Here is a 26557-nt window from a genome sequence, read left to right as displayed (position 1 = left end):
GACAATTCATCCAGTTTAGACATTTAACTGTGAATTAAATCTGTCAACCTCATGGTGACGCTCAAAGAACAGTCAGAGGATCAACAAAGTCAGTAGGATTTATCCTCTGGGGATCATGAATGTTTGTACAAAAAATCCAGACAATCCATCTAATAGAGCAGTGTTCTTCATTGAGCAGCTCGCTAGCCTCAATCAACTCACATCACAGCTAATAATTATAAAAACCAGTTCTGAAATTTTAAGAATATGGGGTATTTTTAAGGTTTTTTTAAAGGTATCTATACATGTTTTGGCCTCTCTGACTGAGAGTTGGGCTCCACACACACACACACACACACACACACACACACACACACACACATAGGTGACCAGGTGAAGTGAAAGATGACATTTTACTTGATTGACAGATGATGACAATTATGCTTGTTGCTCTAAGTGTAAAAAAAGATTCACAAGTAAAATACCATTAAGTACTTTATCAAACAGTCCACAGCAGACAGTCCAAAACAAAACAAACATCGTGGCTACAAAGAGAGTGAAGATGAGGACTAGTGCTCCACTGATTATGTGGACTTGAGAGATGGAAGAGAGGCTCATTGAACTCTGACCCGCAACAAGCTCCATAACTAGTCGGGCGTAAAAGTCACTTCTCACATGTTTTTTGTTGACTATCACAATCATTCGCCCTTGTCACTGATCTGTCCAACTAGAGTAATCTTGTAATCAATACCCCTGGTCTGAGATCAGTTGTGTTGTTTGTTCAGCCTCATGTCTACATGACAACAGTCTGGGAGAAATGTGTCTTTTGGTTTGAGCAGCTCAGCAACTCTGAGATTTTCAAAGTATTGTGGTCTGTAATTGCTCTTAAATAATGATGATACCTTGAAATATAAGATATATTGATTGGATGTAAACTGTGAATTTGATCAACTTGTTAAATGAAGCAAACCTGTTAACATGTGTGGAAGTGGATATTACACAGGATGTTTCACACCCTCAGGGATTAAACAGGGCAATGTTCTATCATCGACTTTATATGCTGAAACAATTGATTTAGCAAGAGAGGTAAAGCAGTTGGAAAGGTTGTGGAATTGAACTTATAAATATTCTTTATAATGTTGATGTTTCTTTATATCACTGTTAGAAAATGAGGACAATTTACAAGCAATGATTTTCTGAATGGTGTAAAAGAGGAGGCCTAACATTAATCAGAAAGAAAAACAAGTCTTACATCTTCAAGAATCAGGCAGAGAAAGCAGTGCTCAGTTTAGTTTTGGTGACGATCAACTTCAGGTTATAGAAATATGTAAATGTTTATAGATGTGTTTGTTGTATTTTAGATTATGTTTCAGGAATATGTGAATATAAAAGATTAAAAAGGATGATTCATTCAAATGGTAATTAGATATTCTTTGGGAATTCATATATTTGCACCATGATAATTGAGATGTGGGGTTGGATTCATGTTAGATGGAAGGCTAGTATTGTGAGTTTACAATAATATAATATTTGATTTACCAAGAGTTGTTAAAAGTAAATGTGTACGAAAATGTGCAGAAGATATATGACAATCACCAAAAACTGAGATTTATTTATAAAAGGAATACAAACGTGAAAATATGTTGAATATAATCTGTCTGAAAGTAAAAAATCACTGTGCAGAAATAAGATGTGACATACTGACTCAACTTTTGAAACTGTGTGATGCACAAATTATGTTTTGTGTTTTTATCAGGGAAAAGGAAAAGACGACACCCCCCACCACCCAGGAGCTTGTTGTTGGAAGCAGTGCTGGGATAGAAACATAGTCTACGCACCGACCAGTGGTTGTCCTGACTAGTCCACCTACAACTATCCAGTCTGCAGACACTTCAACTCCTCCTCTCCCTGCAACAAGAGACAAAGATAAAAGCAAATTGGAAACAGAGACGTTCAGGAGAAATTTTAAAAAAGAGAGAGGAGTCATTCCCTTTGAAAGAGTGACTGAGCAGAATCAGAGATATCCTCTTCTTTAATTCATACATTCTTCTTCCTTGTTTAAACATGGTGACTACTTTACCCAAGACTGAAACTTGTTAAGTATAGATGATGTGGGTAAAATCTGTCTGTTATCACTACCAGCTTGACTGAGTGTCTTTTTTGCCTTACAGTAACACTGTTAAACGTGCCTTTACTGTATTCTGTATTCTCACTTATGTATTGATATATATCTCCTCTATGAGGCAGCTCTGATGTTTTGGGGTCTGTGCTCTTGTAAAGAGTATCTGAATGAGGAAACTGAGTTTCATGAGACAAAAATGAAAGGAAATGATGGAGCTATAAGAGAAGCCAGTGACATTGTCAAAGACTCTTTCTGGGTTCTTGAGCCGATCAATCAGACATTCCTCTCTCTGACTGAAGCTCAGATTCGTCATTTGGCCACTTAAATTTTTATTATAGATTTTATTACATTTATTTATTATCTGTATTGTAGTAAGTGTTTTTTGAATAATTTTTTGAATTTGAACAATTTTGTGTTTGTATCCATTCAATTAAGACCGTTAACACCTACTTTTCTTCATGACAATATTTTCTGTGTGCACAAAAATCCTCAGTTACTGAAAGTGTTACAGTATATACACAACCCTCCTTGCAATTAAGCTTGTTCCAAACTTCTCTGTCCTGGAATAAACCTACAGAACTTATGTGTAAACTGTCAACAGAGCTTAGGGAGCTCAACTGACTAAAAAGTGCAGTATTGGAGCTGCACTATCATGAGTTTTGAATGGTTCTCAACAATGATCTGTGCTGCAAGTCTAGAGGTCAAGTTGAAATAAAGAATGACTCCTCATGAGGATCTATAGTATAAGATAAGTTGACCTTTTCCAGTAGTGTAGAAGTGAACGTGACTCCAGCTGATCTCTAATAGAGTTAAAGTCCTTCTTGTGTTACTTTTGAATTGTCTCTCAGAGCTAGTTAGCTGAAAGTACACATACACATTACAATAAATGAAATTCAATAACAACCACCTCAATCAACAAGTCTTATACAGATGTTTGACAAATTAAAGGAAAAAAAACAACAAAACATGAACACAGTAAGGTGATGTTCCACCACGAGCCTCCAGAACAGATGCTTGTCATTGATTCTCCAAGTCTGTGTAATTCTACACAGGATGAACACTGTTTATTCTAAAAGATTTTCCATTATCTGGTGTTTTAATTATGGTGGTTGAGCTTTTCAGTTGGGTTGAGATCTGGTGACTGTGAAGACCACAGTATATGATTCACATCTTTAAAAAAAAAAAAAAAAAAACACTCAGAGACCCTTCATGCCCTCTATGTATCATCTGTATTTGTTATGTTTATTCAAGTTGTGTTCTTTAATTCATCACCTCTCTGTCTTTCTGTAATTTGGATGAACTGACCATTAAAAGCAGAAATAACTTCACTGATATAATAAAGACTTCTCTCCATGTGTAAACTATTGATTAACTGATGATAAAAGAGCATTATTTTGGGATTTACATGCAGACAGGCTTCATATTTTATTTATATTGTTATATAGAGATCAGTGGGGCCTCTTGCGGATATCCAAAAAATTAAGACCAGAATTTGGCAGCAATTTGTGTTTTTGAGCAGTAGTAAGTGATTATTTGTGTGTCCAGCCCACATATTTACCAAATACTGTTGCAGTTGTGTAACGATCACAAAAAAACACACCTTCTTACATATATAATTTAAAACAAAGAACTGTGTCCTCTCCTAAGCTCTACAAATAAATGTTGAAAGCTGATTTCCCATGAAATGGCTCATCAAAACCCTGAAATATTCTGCTGTACAGAAATTTAGAATGATTTTCACCATTTCACCAATGATTTTGATGTGTTTGCTCAGATGCCTTGAAAATAGGAAGATATCAACTATTTAATTTGTATTTATTCTGGTTTCTCCAGTACTATATAACAAATGCTTTGTCAGTCATTTATGAATTTTGTTGTAGACAATCATGGTCTGAGGATTTAATTGTGAGAGTTGTATAAGGTGCTTCAGATTGGACATAGTTGTATGCATGAAACAATAATTTCCAAAAAATCATTCATTCATTCATAAAATCTGCCACAAAAGGCTTCCTTCTTTAAACATAATCTTTATAATATACTTTATAATAATCCAACCAGAGGAAGCAATAAGATTTAGGACATTTTGCTCTAAACCATAGCCCTAAAATCATCACATAATAAACAATAAAACATAAACTTAACTTTGTATTCAGTCTCATATAATCAAATATAAGTCACAGAACAAAGAAATGATTGAGAACATTAAATCTACCTGTTTCAATAGCTGTTGCTAATGTACCAGCTAGCATAGCAACAGACTATTAGCCTAAATCAGTATGTTAAAAAAAAACAAAAACAGAAAGCATCAAATCTGCTTCACAATGTGAATTTATGTTGATATATAGATATGATAGTTTCCTAATAGATAAAAGTTTAGATGGTCCTCAATTGCTTTACTGCTAAGAGCTGATAAAAACTTAGAGAAGATGAATTACTACTAATCACACCTGTATTTATTATTTATTGTAAATTTTAAAAGTTAATTTTCAAAGGTCATACACATCGATTTACTGTCCTCTTTTTTTCCTTCCCTGAATCTTTTCAATCTTTTGCTTCAAACATACCTTCAACACCCTCAAACAATTCAGCGTCTACAGACAGTGGTACACCACTTATGACTTACTTAGGGGGTCTTTTTGATTCTGTAACATGATATTGCCACTGGAAACGTTTCATTCATTCTTTAGCTTTATTTTGATTGCTGTTACCAGTAATGTTGCTTCCATAGCATGTAGACAGGTTCACAAACATTTATAGGTGAAAAGAGAAAATAAGACCCTATATATTTCAGATAGTTATTAAAGGAGAAGTACTCAGAAGAGTGTGCCTGGATTATGTGTGCTACAAGATGTATATATAGAGGGCCCCTCTCAGATGTTTCTGCTGTCAGGAGTATGGACATGTTGCTGCAGTGCGTAGAGAAGTCAGAAGACGTGGGAGATGTGGGAAGGACAACTGCAATATGGAGGATTGTAAAGAATGAGTAAAATGCCTGCACTGCGAGGGAGTGAGTAAGATCAGAGCAGAAATGAGACAATGAGACGGTGGCAGTAACAAAGGAACCATTGTGAATGGGAGCACTTTGGGTGAACACTGTAAATAGTTGAAACTGTGAAACTGATAAAAATCCAGTGGTCTGCGGTAATGTACGTGAAAGCTATTTACCAACCGTCAATAAACAATAGAAGAAGAAGAAAAAGAAGAAGAAGAAACTTCATTTTTAACCTTTATATTAAAAACGTAAAGGTTACATTGTATTTAGATCAAGTATACCATTCTCTAATCTAGAAAATGGTAGACATGTTCATTTGACTGTAAAGTGTTGTATAATTACAGGGACTGTTGCTAAAACCAAGCAGCATATAAACATAAGAATGCAAAAGGAGAAGATTTTTTACAAAGAAAAGAAATGCAACCAAAGAGGCTTGGGAGTCATTTTACTATTATAACATATGTATTTGCAAAGCTAATTTAGTTTATTTTTGTAGACTTTGACGTTAGTACATGAAAAGACAGAGACCGATAAGATGATCGAATTTCCATCAACTTTCATCCCAGATGGAGAAAAGCTGAAACATGGAAGATTACTCATCGGTGAGTAATTTCATCTTGAAAGGTAACGTAGCTATCATGGACAACATTGGTCCAAACCGGACCAACTGAGTATTTATTTTCTATGTCTTTGCATTAAATTAATTTCATCATTCAGTATTCCTCATTTCATCATCACAAGTTCTTATTTTCATTTATTTTTCCTTTCTTGCTTTTTGAATAATTTCTGAAGATGCAGCATCCTGAACACAAGACACTGAGGTAAAGACGTTTAATTTGTTTTTATTGACTGTTGTATCTACACTGCTCAAAAAATTAAGGGAACACTTAATTGTCAGAGTATAACACCAAGTCAGTTTAACTTCAGGGATATCAATCTGTCCATTTAGGAAGCAAAAGTGATTGTGAATCAACTTCGCCTGCTTTAGTGCAAATGAAAGTGACAACTTTAGGTCGTTCCCCTGACCTAAATCCAACTGAGCACCTATGAGACCTATGGGATGTATTGGGGCATCTGACGCCACCAAGTACGGCCACGGACTGTCCAGGAGCTCACTAATGCCCTGATCCAGGTCTGGAAAGAGATCACCCATGACACCATTTGCCGACTCATCAGGAGCATGTCCAGATGCGTACAGGCACACGGGGGCCATACACACTACTGAGTCACATTATGAGTTGCTGTGATAAAATTCACTCAGGTTGGATCAGTCTGTGATTACAATTTTCTACTTTGATTTTCAGTGTGATATTGAATCCAGCCCTCAGTGGGTTGATGATTTTGGCTTCCATTGACCGTTGTTATGTAATTTTGTTCTCAACAATTTAAACAATGTACATCACTAAATATTTTCAACTTGAATAATTCGTTCATCAAGATCTGATGTGTGCTTTAAGTGTTCCCTTCATTTTTTTGAGCAGTGTATCATGAATGTGTGGACAAATACATACAAGACAATGCCATATAATTTTGAGTAGTTTAATATTATCTATTGTAATTAATATACATTTGTGTACTTTCAGAAAAAGAGGAAGATGTTCAGTACACTGCAATATTCATAATGATCTTATACCAGAAGCGCTACCTGTATGCAATGTCACCTAATAATAACCATGTGTGAACTGTGCAAGTATTCCATCTTGGTGTTTATTTACTTGAGGGGCTAAATATTTCCCAAAAATCTATCATGGAAGTCAGGAACAAAAATATTTTATATCAGCTTTAATTACGAACACTTGTGCATAAACGTATTGAATGCTACCATACTTTGTGGTTGGACTTTGAGCTTTGTATATTTGTCATTGCATGAATTTTAATATTATTTTATTCTTTAAATATGTATTTACAATGAGTAAACAAGTAAACAAGTACTCAACAAGTTTTGAATGTTATTACTGTGCATCTGTGTCTCCCTCTTCCTATGTATCCTTATCCTGCCATCACCTTACTTATATGCTGCCCTTTACACTTATTGGCATAAAGTGTCACTCAGTTTGGTGATCAAGAATAAGTTCAAAAGCAGTTGATCTTAGAGAAGCACAGGTTCTGTGTTAAACATTAATTGTTGTCAACTGCTGCAGGAGTATATGAGAGATGCATTTGTTTTTGTTATGTAATGTATGTTTTCTTTGACAGGGTTAAATAAAACCTAATGTGATGTGTAAAGGTCTTTACTTGTATGTAGGAGGTTTCTCCAAATCATGTCCCCCTAACTGAACCACTGGACCTGGGCATCCAGACCAATGTTGATCCTGGATCCTTTTTTTGGATCCTGGTGATTGTAACACGAAAAGAAAACAACATCATCTTTCTGTGAAACCTTGTGCTGGTGTGTTATCAAATGTAACATATTTTATATTATATTTCTATTTTATTGCTCCATATTTTACCACTCTGTAGTGTGCTCTATGAGTGTATAATGGATGTAATTTAATATTAAAAAGTTCAGTTAGTTTATATCATTCTCAAATTAAAAAATACATTATGCTGAAATCACAATAGGCAGGATCTGATATCCAGATATTTCCATGATATTTATACTCACTCTCAGCCTCTGTGGAGGATGTCAAGCCTGTCAATGATGGCATATTTCTTTGTCTTAAAACGAGGATAACAAAAATAAAACAATGACTAAATGTGTGACGTAGATGTGTGACTTTTTATATGTGACTACGTGGTTAGTTGTTGTATTTACCTTATTGTAACAAGCCTTCAGTCATAGTATTTGGAAAGCAGTCAAAAGTTCTTCTTTCGCGTTTTCTCGCGAATCGCTATTGTGTCGGGCGAGTTCGTAGTTTGTCTAAGTGGAGTTGCCGTACCTGCCGTACCCACGCGCATGCGTGACACTCTGGAGCGACACTCCATGCTCGGGTCGGTGTCGGGTCATTCACTCATGTTGTATTGACAAACAGAAGCGGCGGCTCTAATTCAATTGTATCATGTTTACCTGTCTGTGGCGTTTTCCCCACCATCTACAGGTATTGTACCACCGTGTTTTATATACAGTCTTGTGAAGCATATTTTATCTTGCTTTTATTTACTGTATTTAGAATGTATCATGAGCGTTTAACGTTGCTCTCATTTTTGCAGCAATAGTTAACGTTAAATACATAAGTCACAGTGGCGTCTGGGTTGGCACATGACAGTTAAGTAAATAGCTAAACGTAACGTTAGTTATAAAAACAACTGTACTATAAGGACATCCACGTTTTCTGCTTTAGTTCACAAAAACTCGCGCAGGCTTTTTTGCCGTTTAACAAACGGATCGGTAACTTTGAGACACTGATAGCCTATCTTGGAATTTTATTGTTATCCTCAACCGGAAAGTGCCTATGAGCAAAGCAGCTAGCTCGGATAGCATAGCACGTAGCTACCTGTTAGCAAAGGACGTTCTTTAAAAAAACCCCAGAAAGATAGAAGCATATCACATAAAAAGTAACTTTAAAAATGGTGAATGGTACTTGTTGTGATTCAGGAGGACCAGACAAATATATATCGTATTGAACATTCAATTTTAGAGGCTGTGAGGCTTCGTGTTTGCAACAGCTGATGTAAATACGAAGGTCACGAAAGCCTTTGGCAGAGGGTGGAGGTTGTCCAACGTTAATCCATGTTTCTGAAACACAGGCTGTGACGTAGTACTTCTTCTTCTTTTTTCCGTTTTATGGTGAATGGCAACCAGCGTAAAGGTGCATTACCGCCACCTACTATGTTGGAGTATGAACCAGAGTTATCTACCCATTTTTTCCCCCTCCAACATCTTTTATTGACATACCAGTTCACACATAAACAGGGAAATCCAGTACATAGATAGAACACTCAAGAACAGACAAAGAAGTCATTAATACATACAAAACAACAAAAAGCCAGGGGGAGGGGGTTTAAATAAAGATATTAAACAAAGTACATGAATCAACGGTTTTAGCAGCTTTCTTATTTTTAGAGTTAAATATAGTTTTAATGTATTGTTTGGTTTCATTTTCAAATATTATCATTAAAGGTTTAGAATTGCTAAATTTAGATTTAGGAATATGAAATTTTGAGATAATGATCAAATTGATTATATATAATTTGTTAATTTTTTTATTATTGTTATAAACAATAGAGTAAAACTGTAGAGTGAAAAGTCAGAGTCAATATTATCAACAATGTATTGGGTTACATCTCTCCAGAATTTGACAGTGCAGGGACATTGGTGTTGCATTGTTTTTGGATGCATTACATAAAATTAACAATTAACAATCCAGTATATAGATAGAACACTCAAGAACAGACAAAGAAGTCATTAATACGAGTTATCTACCCCCATCACCAAATCAGAAAAAACTGTGACATAGTAAGACATGGCAGGGGTCAGAAATTAGTTCATAAGGACACGCCCAAAGTATAACACCGTTCAAAAAAGTGAGGAAAAAAATGTTATTTTGTGAATATTACACCTCAGCAAACACTGAGACGTTGAATTACAGTTTTAATGCTCTGCGGTCGGGCTAACAAATCGCTATATGTTTTTCCTTGGATGGCAAAGTTATGACCCGCCCCCTTCTGCCTCTGATTGGTTTACCCTGATATTCTTACCCTAAACCTAACCAACCCAACTAACGAAGGCAATGAGTACTAGCCAATCAGAGGCAGGGTAGGGCGGGTCGTGATGTTGCCGATCTACGGAAAAAAGTTTGGCTGCATCATACGCTTGAGATCCTATATCATAGATGTATTTATTATAAGAGCTGGATACTGGACTAAAAATGGCGCCCATTCAGTTCTACAGGAATTGCTTGCCTGGCACATACGCCAAAAAAAGTTTTTAGCTTCCGGGTGTTTGCTTCGGTGTTGTGCGGCCCACTGAATAAGCGCAGTAGTGTTTCCCCCGCTAGCCCCGCCCACGAGCTCCTGTTCGGCCCATAGACTTTGCATTGTGATGATGTCACAGATTTTTAAATTGCTTTACAAACATAAAACCTCCATGGATCAAAAGTTCATAATAGAAAGAGTCATAATTATTGTTTACAGTTCGAAGGGTCCTGTCAACAGTTTTACAGGCGTCTCTTTTACAATGGTAGTCTATGGGGAAAATGCTTTTTGGGCCTCAGGGGAGATTTTTCGCTGCAATACTGTGAGTGACCATTGGGGAAAATTGGCTGTAAGGCTGAGTGGCGAAGCCCTATCCAGCTCTTATTATACATCCAAGTCCTAGATGTGTGTTCTGCACATATATCTTTATTCCCCCCCTAGTGTTCATTTATAGCTTTTTTTTTAACTTTTGTTATCTGTACCCATGGTATGTACCCCTTTTTATATACATATAACAAACATATAAAGTGTTGTTTGTTAAAATAAATTTTTAAAAAATGTGTGTTCTGCAGAGTAGTGATAACGTTAGATTAGTTAGGTTAATTGGTTAACTAATCTAATTTAACAATATCGTCCTTTGCAAATCTCCATGATACCACACACACAGGAGGGAAAAAAACTGCAATATGCATTTATGTGATCCCTGGAGAAGATTGTTTCCTAATAACAGAATATTCTTGTTGCCCAAATGCAACCAAAGGTCACCAACGATTTGATTATTTTTTGGTTTTCAATGACCTTTTTCTGAAATTGAAAGATTGTGTTTATGATTTCATCGTGATCTTGGACCATGGTCCAGTCTCTCTCAGCTATAATGACTCAAAACTGATGAAAAGGTCATGGATTTCAAAATGGCCAAATGATCCTAGTTTTTTAGAACATTTGGGTGTACATATAGACATTTTCTTTGACACAAATAAAGATGAGACTTCTATCAGATGAGAGGCATTTAACTCTGACATCCATGGACAGATAATTAGTTACACTAGTTCCAAAACTAATAAAATCAACTTGGAAATGCAAATTTCAAAATGCAAAAACTTCTCTACACAAACAAATGCACAATCAAAATTTGCTCATTTAAATGGCAGTCAGCAGCCCAAACACACGGCATTCAGACACTTTCCGACATACAGCAAATCATAATGTGTGATGTCATCTGTAAACGCAGGACCCTGAGCCAATCTGGTACCTGTTGCGGTTCAAAAATAGTTCCAAAATGGAAGTTGTATCGACATGTTACCAAGGAAACTTCTGCCACCAGATCGACGTCCTTCTTGGGCGTCCCAGCAATGTTGAGATATGTCATTATCATCATCAACGGGTCTTTTCAGCTATTCTGCATAAGTTTGAACACAGGTTGCAGTGTGCAGCTTTATACATCCTTTATGTCCTGATTGACAACTCGCTTTTCAAATTCAGCTCTGAACTCTCATGCTAAGCTTTGTGTATGCTCGCGAGACGTGATGATTGTCCACTGTATACATACATATTTGTATATGACACATTAACTTGATGGATTAATGAAAAGCTGGTGCAACCCAACCCTGTTCACTCCTGTCTGAAATCAGCAGAGACATTATTCCACCATCTTTAGTCAAAGTTAAAGATGTGTGTGTTTGTGTGTGTGTGTGTGTGTGTTGTGTTACAGCCCAGAGCAGAAGCAGAAACCAGACTCTGAAGAACTCAGTATGCCCATGAAAAACGACAAGTCAACAGCCAACTGTAAACTGGAGTAAGTAAGCAAGCATTGTGTTAATTTATCATGTGAGCTTCAATTTCACATTTTTCAGAACAATTGATCCCTGAACAGCATTAAGCTAAAACCGATGGAGGCCTGTGTAGACAAGGAATCACTGTTCCTTGATGAGATGTGTCTCTGGTGTCAAAAGCCTGTTTTTTTTAGCTGAGTATATCTACATTATTTATTTTATTATCTGTCAGTCGTATCTGGACTCACAGACACTTAATTCAGTAAAATGAACTTCAGTTCCTTGAAGGTCAAAATGACTGCAAATGCTTCTGCACCCTCATAATATTGGTATTATCCTAGAATGATCCATATGATGGAGTAAGATTAATGTTAAGGTGAGAAGTAGGTGGTAACTACTTTAAAAACAATCATTGTATGGCTAACAATCTAATTTCCCACATGGATGGTCTTTCTTTCTTGTCCTAACAGAGCCCCATTGGATCCCCAATCATCTGTGTCTAAGAGGTGGTCACATGGTCACCTTGTAAACTTTGAAGGGTAAGGGCCTGGATACACCAGGAATTTAAAAGATCATTATTCACAGTGAATTAAATTTATTCCTATGGAGTCATAATGATCAGTGGATCCTTTGTTCAAAAGAGAGGATTTAGTTTTGATACTGAAAGCAGAATGCTTTGCTTTCCTCGATCACTCAGGTATGAGATAAACACTTTTAAATGTGTATCTAGTCAGGATTCTCTAAGCACAAATGCACATTTTCAGCCTCACACACACAGGACACACATGTTCAGAGGTGTGATCTCAGCTGACCAAAACATCCAGTCAACCAGAACCAAAGTGATGGAGCAACTACTTTGAATCAATAAGGTTGCTGGAGTATGAATTTGTGAATCTCCAAAAGTGAAAAGTGGAGGTGGAGTTGTTAAAATATAGTGTAAAGTGTAAATATGGACACAAATGGACAGAAGATGTCTGACCAAAAACTGACATATATTTATAAAGAAATACAAATTAGAAAAACATGTTGAATATAATCTGTCTGAAAGTAAAAGATTGCTGTGCAGAGATAAGATGTGACATACTGACTCAGCATTTTGAAACTGTGCTGTGCAATTTATGTTCTATGTTTTTATCAGGGAAAATGAAAAGACGAGCCCCCCCACCACCCAGGAGCTTGTTGTTGGAAGTAGTGCTGAGATGGAAACAAAGTCAACACACCCGCCACTTACAACTATCCAGCTAGCAGGTGCTTCAGCTTCCTCTCCCTGCAACAAGAGATAAAGCTAAGAGGGAAGAGGGGAGAGTGATGTTCAGATGGGTCTTTGCCAAGATCAAGAGAAAGCATGCTGGGAAGCTTTTCTGCAACTTTATACTTCTACTCTACTGCAGGGAAATATTGCACTTTATAGTCCATTACATTTATATACATGCTAATCTTATAATAGAACACATTGTCAAAATTTAAACCAGTGGTTTCCAACTTTTTAGGTTTGCAACCTCTTAAAAAAGTAGCCTTGTTGCACATTTCTCCGTTTTCTATTTATCTGTTTAGCGCTGTCAGGCTAGGCTCAACAGTTTTACAAGCGTTTCTTTTACAATGGTGGTCTATGGGGAAAATGCCTTTTGGGCCGCAGGGGAGATTTTTTGCTGCAATACTGCGAGTGGCCACCAGGAAAATTGGCTGCAAGGCTGAGTGGCAGCGCCCTATCCAGCTCTTATTATACATCCATGTCCTAGATGTATGTTATTGTATATTATTCCCCCCCAGTGTTCATTTACAGCTTTTTTACATGTTTTTTGCACCTGTTTTATTATATTTTAAGCTTATTTTTTGTACTCTCTCATTCTACTGTTTTTTGTACTCTTTAACTGTATTATTATGACTTTTCTTGTTGCTGAAATGTGCTGTACAAATAAACTTGTCCTGCCACAAGTAGGATTTTTCATTTACTGATGTTCAGATTGTTGTTCACAGCTGCTGTGTGTCAGATTCTTTCTGTTGACTTTATTAATACCTGCAGCATCACACAGCAGCAGAAACTTCATCAAGACGCCAACAGGATGGTAATTATTAATGTTCTGTGTTGTGCTATACATCAGACTGGTCAGCCAGATGTTACACACTGATTCCAGATTTATACAGTGAAATTGTTTGTAATAAAACAGCCCTTCTGGATCAATCATGAGCTCCATCAGAGCTGTCAGGACATTTTTATTTCAAGTAGCTAAAAGTCCAAGATAAGTCTGTCATGAGGCACAAAATGACATTTCAGTTTGAGAGCATTTTGGGTAAACAGCTGCATGTATTTATGACACTCAAGTAAGATGGTGATGATGAATGTCGATAGTGTCTGACTATCATATCACGTTCAATTAATCCCAGACCGATTTAAAGTGTATGTGCTGAATATAATAAGTGGACTGATTAAATGTAGTTGTTACAAACTTAATATGAAGAAATTCATTGCATTGCTTGATAGCATTGAAGTGCAAAGGCTGAATTTTCACTTTTGGAGGAACATCGAATATAATTTGTAGATATCCCTTAATCGTTGATATTTATTTATTTGTTTGTATTGGAAGTTTAAGAGGGCAAACTCTTATCCGAAATGTTAGGATATCAGTCTGCTATGAAATACTGTCGAATAACTTGATTTGGAATTGTACTTTCGCTGAAGTTAACAAGAAGAAGAAAAGGGGAGGTGTTGAACTAAACCAGGAGGAGACTCTGGTATTGACTTGTTACATCTTTGTTCTGCTGCAGTTGAACTTGCGCTCCTGTGTCGCAGTGTGTTTCAATCTTTAAAGGTATTGTAACTACACTTTATATACTTCAATGAATCTTCCTGCCAGCCTTAATGTATCGTATTTAGGATTTAGCAGTAGAAATCGACCGTTAAAGTGTAACAGATCACTTTCTTTTTCAACAGTATTCCTACAACAGTATTTGCGCCATAAGATGGCGATAACCGATGATGAATGTCAATAGTGTCTGACTATCATGTCACGTTCAGGTCATCGCAGACCGATTTAAAGTGTATGTGTTGAATATAATAAGTGGACTGTTTAAGTGTCATTGTTAAAAAAGTTAATATGAAGAAATTCATCACATTGCTCGATGGCATCGATCAGTTTACAGTGAACCAGCTTTCACTTTCACTTTTGAAGAAACATCGAATATAACTTGTAGGTATCCGTCAATCGTGGATTGTTTAAGTTTCAGAGGGCAGAATTTTATCTGACATGTCAGGATATCAGTCTGATATGAAATACTGTCGAATAACTTTATTCTAAATTGTACTTTCGCTTAAGGAAACAAACAACATAACTAAGAAGAAAAGGGGAGGTGATGAACTAAATCAGGAAGAGATTCTGCACTGTAAAAAAAAGTATTTCAAAGTAATTCACTGTATTATTTTACAGTTTTTTTCTACATTAAGTGTAAATGCCATAAAAACACAGTAAATTATTTTTATTAAAAATATTCACCATAAAATAAAGGCTGTAATCTGTAAATTAAAATAATGGACTATTATAGTGTTTTTAACAGGATTATTCAATTACTTAATGGTCTCGAATGTTAAATTACATTGAATCCTATGTAAAAAAAAATACAAAAAATACACATCCTATTACTGAATGTAAAATTAAGGCAACTTTCTGTTATTTTACAGCAAAACTTTAAATTTAATGTAAAAAAAAAATGTAAAAAAATAAATAGTAAAAAAACGGTAGAAAGTCTGGCAGCAGAAGTTGCCAAACACTTAGTGTCAAATAACAGTCCAACTATTGTAAAATAAAAATAAAAATTCATTATAAAATATTGCTAGAATGTTAAACAAATGTATAAATCTGCACAAAAAAGAAAAAAATATTGAAGAAATACCTTAAAATTACTTAATTTAAATGAAGGCTTGTTTTATACAGTATTCTTTTGTAAATTCATAGAATTATCCAATTTATCCTTAAGAATGTCACATCAAAGCACAGATTTCTGGATGGAAAACACAAAAACGTTTTGTAAAATTATATTCAAATTACCCTCCTTCAACATCCATTAATGGTGTCTGGAGAGTTTTAGGCTTTAATTGTATGTGATTATTTCATCTATTTACAGTAAATTCCTGGTAAATATTGGTTTTATACTGTACAAAAAATAGGATCATGTGAAAATGGCTTACAAAAACATAATTTTAATAATCATTACTTTATATAAACATTATTTGAAAGTAATTACAAGCAACTATCCAATATATCTACAGACTTTTCCAATTAATGTATGAGATTTACTGTATATAAACAGTATTTTCACAGTAATTACAATTAACTATCCAATATATCCGTCTGACACTCCTCTTCAGAGGGAAATTTTTTATATATTCCTGTTGACTTATTACATCTTTGTTCTGCAGCAGTTGATTTTCATTCCATGTGTCGCAGTGTGTTTCAGTCTTTAAAGGTATTGTAACTACGCTTTATATACTTAAATGAATCTTATTGCCAGCCTTAATATATCTTATTTAGGATTTAGCAGTAGAAATCAACCGTTAAAGTGTAACATATCATATTTCTTTTTCACCAGTATTCCTACAACAGTATTAGTGTTAAAGCTATAATATGTAATTATTCCACATTAAAATGTCTAAAAATAACTAGACCTTTGATATATGTATTGTTGAGTTGTGTACTTACATTATCCCAAATGTTTCCAACAATTTTCAAACCCAGAGAAATCTGTAATTTAACCAAAGTAATGGACCGTTTCATTTGGTTGCCTGTCAATGGCATCATACCCCTCTACCAAAGAGTTTAGTGCACAAGATGCATGTGTCGGCGTTGTGTTTGTCCCATGGATGTATAAAGAGAACTGGAAACAGGAAGAGCACCAGGCTTTGAAGCAAATTTGACATAGCGGCCAAACTGTGTAATTACAACGTCACGTGATGCACACTGGCCCAAAAAGACTTTTTCCCATAGACTTACATAGTGAAAGAAACATCTGTAAATCAGCGGATACATTTTTGAGCATCATAACCCCCACAAAATGACTTGTCACACTATCAGAATTAAATCCATTCGGTCCGATCACAAAAAGCAGCATAATTGAATTGTTTTATCCCCATTCAATTCAGCTGGAGGGCTAAACTGGAAGTAGCCGACTTGGCCAGTGAAAGTCACCAGTGCGCATGCTCTATGGGCCACACAATGCGGAAGATCCGGGTACTTTCATACCCGGAAGGAGATTTTTTTTTGCTTCATGACCCACTGAGCAATTTTCATAGGAATGAACGGGGCCCCGCCTCTGACGCTGTATCCAGTTCTCTTTATGCATCCATGGTTTGTCTGCTACAATGGCATCTACCAAAGAGTAACTTACACACATACTAGATAACACATTGGTGTTCTGGTTGTTTGACAGAAACTGTTATAAAATGACTTTTATTCAGTTTTAAGACACATTTTCGTGATAAATTTAGGTCATTTTTAACTATATCTTTTAGCTGGATGAAGGATTTTAGTCATTGGACGTCTGGATCTTAAGTTATCAGATAAATAAACTGGGCAAATGTTAGCAGCAGCTCGGCTAACAACCCCTCCAGGAAGTCCGGTGCTCGCCGAACATCATCGGAGAAGCACTGATTTTTTAGGTGAAACAGCTTCAATTAGTATTTTTAATGATTTTAATCTGCATGTACGTTTGTTTTTGGAGAGATGGAGACCTCTGCGGATAATTTGGCTCCTGGTAGAAACCTGCCGAACATTTGGATCTTAAATTATAAGAGAAATAAACCGAACAAATTTTGGCAGCAGCTCAGCTAACAGCCCGTTTTGGACAACCGGTGCTCGCTGAACATCATGGGAGAAACACAGATTTTTTAGGTGAAACTGCTTCATTCACAAAGAGACATGACTTTAAGGATGTGGACTAACTGGTTGGTTTTGCAAATGTACATCCAGTTAACCGCTCCGCCTCTGTTTAAGAGCAATGAGCTTTTCAATGGGAGAGTCCGGGATGCATAAACAATTATCATCGCTGACTATATATGTTATATTAAAAATCTAGTCTTCTGTTATTTATGCAAAACTGTAAATTGGAATAATTCACCACACTCATTTTGCGATAAAACTTGTATATACTGGTTCCTGTCAACATGTCAAGTTAGCACTGGTCATCTGGCAGCACCATGACAACCTGTATAATGAGAACTGTTCTCTATAGAGCTTCCGCTGCCTGGAATCTGCTCCACAGACATAAAACACATCAAAGGTACATTTTCTATCAAAAAGTCAAATAATTTCACACATATGTTACTTTTAATAATTGTTTTGAAACCTATTTGATTTTTTAAAATTTTCTTTTTGTTTCTATCTTGATCACTTTGTTTTTGTTTGTTTTGTAAGTTTGTATTGTCCACCTGTCACTTATGAATCATGAAGCTCCATCAGAGCTGTCAGGACATTTTTATTTCAAGTAGCTAAAAGTCCAAGATAAGTCTATCATTAGGTACAAAATGACATTTCAGTTTGAGGACATTTTCACTTATTTTCTAATCTCTACATTTGACTTATTTAGCTTTTCCTTGTTTATCATTTTAAATTGTTGTTTGTTTTATAGTTGTTGTTGTTGTGTGGACCCCTGGAAGACTAGTGACCACTTTGTGGAAGCTAATGAGGATCCAAATAAGGAATAAAGTCAGAGTTCAGTACTGAAGGAATCCACATATAATTCACTCATATTTAGAAAGCCTACAGCTTACAGTGGGCCAACATGACACTCTTTAAATCTTTACATCTATACGCTCTGATAAAACACTGCCAGCCACAATCACAAACATCTGCTTACCTGCAGTTGAAAATGTTAATAACCTGTTTAAAAATGTGTTAGCAGGAATTCATACATGTATTACCTCATGAATTAACAGTATCTCATTCTTTCCTTAATAGAAGAATATTATGTTAATTAATGCAACAACTAAGTTATTTCAATCATGATTCCTGAGTAATGAATGATGTTTTCTTCATAGTTCAGTCTGCAGTTAAAGGGACGGGCTAAAGGCTGAGGGTGGGAGGCAGTAGACCTGTTAAAATAACAGTAGGCTAATAGAGTGAAGATTTTAAACAATGTTATTTTATTTTGAAGTTATCATTGCTTCTTGAAATACAGTCAACATAATATGTTGGATTTTAATATGTTATACAGGCTATTTGGATTAGTCTATTATGAACTGTTAACAGGCTGCTCCTGACTTGCCTGGGTTGAGTTATACTTAATGACCCAGGTGATGATGAATACATGTAGCAAATTCTTACATTTGCAAATGTTGCAGTTGATGCTATCATTTACTTCACACACACTGTCAGATCAGTGTGCACAACAAGTTGTCATTCTAGAGTTAATTGCAGAAATAGCAGTGTCATTTAATTATTTGATAACTGCTCTCAGCCCTCATGTACTCAGTGACTAGTGAGGAAATGCAGAGAAGCTGTGTCTGACTGACAGCTGATCTGTCAAATGTGTAGAAAAAAACACAGATTCTGATTGATCCTGTTGGTGTGTTAATGAAGTTATTACTGCTGGTAAAGACAAATGAACTCAGGACATCTAGTGGTCACATCAGGCAGTGCAGAGTCTGACATGAGAACACAAAATGGACACAAACCTAAGTACATTCATGGTGTCAGTGAACTTCATAGACACAATCAGACAAGATTTATTTCTGTAGGGAAGGTGGGCTGATAATTACAACTCATTAACACCAACATTCATGAACTCATGAATTGGGTTTCTGTTTGCCATTTTACTTATAATAGTTGAGTGTGTTTGTGTGCAGGTGAACACTTGCAATGAATCAGTTTGAGGAGACAGAGGAGGGGGTCCATCCCTCTGAAACCCCTCTGTGTGGGCAACATGACAACCAGACCAAAGCTCAGAGGTGAGATGAGGATCTCTGACTGTTTAAAATGACTTTTCTCTGTGAGATTTCTCCTGTTTGTTCCTGAGTCACAAATCAGCAGCAACATTACTCCACCATCTTTAGTCAAAGATGTGTGTGTGTGTGTGTGTGTGTTGTGTTACAGCCCAGAGCAGCAGAAGTTATTCCTTGTCTACATACCAGACTGTGTAAACAAGGAATAACTGTTCCTCCATTCAATACATCTCTGGTTTCAGCAGCTTGTTTTGTTAGCTGATCATATTTACATTTATCTTTTCTGTCACTTGTATCCACACTGACAGACACTTGAATCAGTAAAATCAACTGACTTTTCTTCAAGATCAAAATGACCACAAATTTTATAATAATAATAATAATAATAATAATAATAATAATAATAATAATAATAATGATTAACATTTCAGTTTTAGTTCAGCACTTGATATCAGCAAGACAAAACAAATCAATAACAACAGAGCCTGTATTTATCAAACTGCTAAAAGTAAAAATTTGGACTTAAGTGAAAGATAAAAGTTGACAAACTTGAGAATAAAAATTATTGATCAAACTTGTGTTGATATAAAATGTTGTTAAATGTCAGAGAGCTGCAGAGGTCTGTTAAGTTGGTTCAGAGTAGATCTTAGATGACTGCAGTACAGAAAACAGAGCCGAGCCTCCGTTTTCTGTCTGATTGTACAAAATATAATTGGTTGTGATGAATAATATGTTAAGCAGCATCATTATAAATAGACAAGTTTTAGTCTATTATTTGTCTTTGAACATTTGACAGGATGTTACATCACTTTTTCCTGTTTTTAGCATTTATCAACAAACAATCAGAAAACATCTGGTGAATCTGTCAACATCATTAAAATCATTCAGTGGACACAGAATCAAGAATAAATCTGACATTGATTTTATTTGCAGTCACTTTCTAATCATCTTTATTATCTGAACTTGTCAGTGTGATACTAGATTCTCCTCCATTATATGATTTCTCTGACGTATATCAGACGTTGACGAAGAAGAATTTTGTTTCTCTTTCAGTCAATTTCCTATTATTTCATCCTTATTTATATATTTATACATTATAAATATATTAGATTGTTGTTCATTTCACATTTATTATTCCTGGAGGTTTAAATTTTTCCCACAAATAAATTGAATTTATAATTATATATGTTCTTGCAGAATAACATACCACTGAATAAACTGTAAGAATTATTTAAAGTATGTACAATATGGCAGATCCATATCATCAATCCATATCTCTGATTGGTTATTCCTTCATGTGATCACTTGAGAGTTGCTCCTACTGTAAATGTTACTTTTACACTTTGCTTTAAGTTGTCTCTTGATAAATGTGTCTTATTGTTCAGACTCAGCAAACAGTTGTTTTACTCCTCACTTGTTTCTTTACAGCGTTCTGAAGTTTGATAAATACGGGTCCAGACCTTATGGAGACATAAACTTGTGTATCATCATCACAATAACTGAAGTCTACATTCATTGAGTCTGTGGAACAAAATGTTGTTGTTTCATATCAATTTTTATATGGAACCATTTTAATTGTCTTGTTTATTTGAGGTTGTTTTTACAGCCACATACATATTAACTAACTATTGAAGACAATCTGAATATATCATATATCTCCTTCCATGTGTTCTTATGTCTCTGTCTGAACGCCACCTCCTGCCAACTCCTTACAACACCTCTGATCTCCTAAATATCAGTACAGATAGAAGTGATTTCCTCAGTTTAGAAAGTCGATAAAATGTTTTGTGCTCCTTGTCCTAAAAGTGGAACCAAATTTGCATCACTGTTAGAATTTTTGTCCAGTTGGTAGTGATTTCCTTCTCTGAGATGTTTGATAAATATAGACCTGGACCAGCTTTGCTTCTCTGTTGCTTATTTTCTTCTGAAAAAAATCATTCAAGGGTCTTTTTGATTGAAATAATGTACAGTCACACATTAAATCCATAACCTCCTTTGGATTATTTCACACACTTTTTTAATATTTGAAATGAAGTTGTTGTTGATTGTAATGTTTATTTTTAACTTATGAAGAAGTGTCATAACTATGATTATTACTTGCTGCAGGCTGGACTCTCTGGAATCTCTCTCCTCAGATTTAAAGAAGAACGTTACAATAAGTGATGATTCTTCAGACAGGCGGTGAGTCAAACCTTTAACCCGTATATACAATCTTTCATACAGTTTTTGAGAAGAATCCATTTTTAGTGAACTTTTTTGATATCTACTTCAAAGTTTCTGTTTATCAAACAGTTGCTGTGACTAGATGGCAAATGTTCTAATTTCTAACTCTGGTGACTTTTCTTTTATGTTTGTCAGAATCTCTCTGGAGAGAAAAGATTCCTCTAAATACAGACGTGTGTCCACTAAGAGGAGGAAGACATTCAATCGTCGTGCCTTTAAAAAGAAGTAAGACTTTATTAACAGTAAAATGTTACTGCATTCTTAAATATTTTTTACACACACACACACACACACACACACACACACACACACACACACACACACACACACACACACACACATAACTCACAGCTTAAATCTTGGTACCAACTGTTTGCAGTTTATAGTATATTGTTTGTTTCTGTGTGGAACAAGTTATAAAACCAGACCTTCCCTTTACCAACTGTGTGCATTGTTGAAATGTTTGGATGTAACTTTGATAATAGACCAGAACCTTGAATGGCAGCTTGCTGCTAAACAAGAAACAAAATGATAGTGGCAGTGCTAAAAGTAAAAATTTGGACTTAAGATAAAGATAAAAGTTGACAAACTTGAGAATAAAAATTATTGATCAAACTTGTGTTGATATAAAATGTTGTTAAATGTCAGAGAGCTGCAGAGGTCTGTTAAGTTGGTTCAGAGTAGATCTTAGATGACTGCAGTACAGAAAACAGAGCCGAGCCTCCGTTTTCTGTCTGATTGTACAAAATATAATTGGTTGTGATGAATAATATGTTAAGCAGCATCATTATAAATAGACAAGTTTTAGTCTATTATTTGTCTTTGAACATTTGACAGGATGTTACATCACTTCTTCCTTTTTTTAGCATTTATCAACAAACAATCAGAAAACATCTGGTGAATCTGTCAACATCATTAAAATCATTCAGTGGACACAGAATCAAGAATAAATCTGACATTGATTTTATTTGCAGTCACTTTCTAATCATCTTTATTATCTGAACTTGTCAGTGTGATACTAGATTCTCCTCCATTATATGATTTCTCTGACGTATATCAGACGTTGACGAAGCAGAATTTTGTTTCTCTTTCAGTCAATTTCCTATTATTTCATCCTTATTTATATATTTATACATTATAAATGTATTAGATTGTTGTTAAGTCCACATTCATTATTCCTGGAGGTTTAAATTTTTCCCACAAATAAATTGAATTTATAATTATATATGTTCTTGCAGAATAACATACCACTGAATAAACTGTAAGAATTATTTAAAGTATGTACAATATGGCAGATCCATATCATCAATCCATATCTCTGATTGGTTATTCCTTTATGTGATCACTTGAGAGTTGCTCTTACTGTAAATGTTACTTTTACACTTTGCTTTAAGTTGTCTCTTGATAAATGTGTCTTATTGTTCAGACTCAGCAAACAGTTGTTTTACTCCTCAGTTGTTTCTTTAGAGCGTTCTGAAGTTTGATAAATACGGGTCCAGACCTTATGGAGACATAAACTTGTGTATCATCATCACAATAACTGAAGTCTACATTGAGTCGTTGGAAGAAAATGTTGTTGTTTCATATCAATTTTTATATGGAACCATTTTAATTGTCTTGTTTATTTGAGGTCGTTTTTACAGCCACATACATATTAACTAACTATTGAAGACAATCTGAATATATCATATATCTCCTTCCATGTGTTCTTATGTCTCTGTCTGAACGCCACCTCCTGCCAACTCCTTACAACACCTCTGATCTCCTAAATATCAGTACAGATAGAAGTGATTTCCTCAGTTAAGAAAGTTGATCAAATGTTTTGTGCTCCTTGTCCTAAAAGTGGAACCAAATTTGCATCAGTGTGAGAATTTTTGTCCAGTTGGTAGTGATTTCCTTCTCTGAGATGTTTGATAAATATAGACCTGGACCAGCTTTGCTTCTCTGTTGCTTATTTTCTTCCGAAAAAATCATTCAAGGGTCTTTTTGATTGAAATAATATACAGTCACATATTAAATCCATAACCTCCTTTGGATTATTTCACGCACTTTTCATATTTGAAATGAAGTTGCTGTTGATTGTAATGTTTATTTTCATACTTATGAAGAAGTGTCATAACTATGATTATTACTTGCTGCAGACTGGACCCTGGTGAATCTTCCTCCTCATATTTAAAGAAGGATTCATTTCAGTCTTCAGACAGGCGGTGAGTCAAACCTTTAACCCGTATATACAATCTTTCACACAGTTTTTGAGAATCCATTTTTAGTGAACTTTTTTGATATCTACTTCAAAGTTTCTGTTTATCCAACAGTTGCTGTGACTAGATGGCAAATGTTCTAATTTCTAACTCTGGTGGCTTTTCCTTTATACAGCTGTGTGTCCAGGAAAGAGAAGGCACATTCATATGATATTGATATTGACTTCAAAAAGAAGTAAGACTTTATTAACAGTAAAATGTTACTGCATTCTTAAATATTTTGTAAACAAACACACACATAACTCACAGCTTAAATCTTGGTACCAACTGTGTGCAGTTTATAGTATATTGTTTGTTTCTGTGTGGACCAAGTTATAAAACCAGACCTTCCCTTTACCAACTGTGTGCATTGTTGAAATGTTTGGATTCAACTTTGATAATAGACCAGAACCTTGAATGGCAGCTTGCTGCTGAGTGAATGAGCAGAAAATTATAAAGCATTTTGGATAAAAACTTGAAGTCATTTACCATTTATAATTAGTTGTCACATTGCAGTTTGGGTTAAAAACACTACTTGGGTTAAGGTGAGAAAAACATCATTAACTTGCTTAAAGGAAGCCGACATGGATTGTTGTCTTTACCACCACTGCTGGTAAAGACAAATGAACTCAGGACATCTAGTGGTCACATCAGGCAGTGCAGAGTCTGACATGAGAACACAAAATGGACACAAACCTAAGTACATTAGCAAATTCTTACATTTGCAAATGTTTCAGTCGATGATGATTTGCTTGACACACACTGTCAGATCAGGGTGCACATGTTTTAAAAGTTGGTATTCTAGTGTTAATTGCAGAAATAGCAGAGTCATTTGATGAACTATTAACTATATTAACAATTGTGTGTGTGTGTGTTGTTTTACAGCCCAGACGACAAATGTGTCTTCAAAACTGCCTCAGCGCCAGTGTAAGTCATCATTCTGTTACTTTATAATATTAGTATCTATGTTGGTTAACGTGCTGCTTTGCTCTGTGACCTGTGTAAACAAGGAATAACTGTTCCTCCATTCAATACATCCGTGGTTTCAGCAGCTTGTTTTGTTAGCTGAACATATTTACATTTATCTTTTCTGTCACTTGTATCCACACTGACAGACACTTGAATCAGTAAAATCAACTTACTTTTCTTCAAGATCAAAATGAGCACAAATGTTAGAGCCAGAAATGATTCAGTGTGAACAGAAAACATTATTCCTGAACTTTTCTGATGTCTATCTGGTAGTTGTGTATCCAGCAGTTGTTGTGTCTGGATGGCTGATATTCTCATGTTGGGTCTTCTTGATAAACTTTATTTTTGGTCTTTCTTGATCTGCTTTGCTGTGGTTTCATTTATATCTTTATAACAAGAAACAGTGTGTTTTATTAAATGGTCAAAAAAAAAAAAATCCGTCTTAATTAACACAGAAAAAGGTGTTCCTTAGAGGTCAAACCTTCTATTTTTTATACTGATAAATGATCTTCCATCAGTCTGCTCCGAGGGTAATAATAATAACAACAACAACAACAACAACAACAACAACAACAATAATAATAATAATAATAATAATAATAATAATAATGATTAAAATTCATGTTTTATTCCAGCACTTGATATCAGCAAGACAAAACAAATCAATAACAACAGAACCTGTATTTATCAAACTGCTAAAAGTTAATATTTGGACTTAAGTGAAAGATAAAAGTTGACAAACTTGAGAATAAAAATTATTTATCAAACTTGTGTTGATATAAAATGTTGTTAAATGTCAGAGAGCTGCAGAGGTCTGTTAAGTTGGTTCAGAGTAGATCTTAGATGACTGCAGTACAGAAAACAGAGCCGAGCCTCCGTTTTCTGTCTGATTGTACAAAATATAATTGGTTGTGATGAATAATATGTTAAGCAGCATCATTATTAATAGACAAGTTTTAGTCTATTATTTGTCTTTGAACATTTGACAGGATGTTACATCACTTTTTCCTGTTTTTAGCATTTATCAACAAACAATCAGAAAACATCTGGTGAATCTGTCAACATCATTAAAATCATTCAGTGGACACAGAATCAAGAATAAATCTGACATTGATTTTATTTGCAGTCACTTTCTAATCATCTTTATTATCTGAACTTGTCAGTGTGATACTAGATTCTCCTCCATTATATGATTTCTCTGACGTATATCAGACGTTGACGAAGCAGAATTTTGTTTCCATTTCAGCCGATTTCCTATTATTTCATCTATATTTATATATTTATATATTATAACATAACAATGATTATTATTTGCAGCCGGCTGGACTTCAGTGAATCTCTCTTCTCACATCTATTGAAGGACGTTGCAACAGCTGATCGTTATTCAGTCTTGTCTTCAGACAGTGGGTGAGTCAAACCTATAACTCACATATTGATTCTTTAACACACTTTTTGCAATATATTGATGAACCTGTC

At 35.1% G+C, this 26557-nt stretch overlaps 1 protein-coding gene and 1 long non-coding RNA gene across 2 annotated transcripts in view; both read left to right on the top strand.

Moving 5' to 3' along the window:
* The window catches only part of LOC137199727 (E3 SUMO-protein ligase RanBP2-like), a 102864-nt gene that overhangs the window by 7119 nt on the left and 69188 nt on the right, over positions 1–26557 (top strand). Inside the window, exons 5-10 of the mRNA XM_067614229.1 lie at positions 21756–21830; positions 22008–22097; positions 24014–24079; positions 24249–24308; positions 24998–25039; positions 26399–26488. Of these exons, the coding sequence (XP_067470330.1) occupies positions 21756–21830; positions 22008–22097; positions 24014–24079; positions 24249–24308; positions 24998–25039; positions 26399–26488 (423 nt within the window). The remainder of the gene's footprint in view (positions 1–21755; positions 21831–22007; positions 22098–24013; positions 24080–24248; positions 24309–24997; positions 25040–26398; positions 26489–26557) is intronic.
* On the top strand, positions 7981–13217 carry LOC137199736 (uncharacterized). Its single transcript, XR_010931845.1, has 4 exons — positions 7981–8131; positions 11659–11742; positions 12190–12258; positions 12858–13217. It is a non-coding gene; the product is annotated as an uncharacterized lncRNA (long non-coding RNA).

This window comes from Thunnus thynnus, chromosome 16 (assembly GCF_963924715.1).
Source record: "Thunnus thynnus chromosome 16, fThuThy2.1, whole genome shotgun sequence".
In the NCBI taxonomy this organism is placed as follows: domain Eukaryota; kingdom Metazoa; phylum Chordata; class Actinopteri; order Scombriformes; family Scombridae; genus Thunnus; species Thunnus thynnus.
This window is presented reverse-complemented; position numbering and strand designations above follow the sequence as displayed.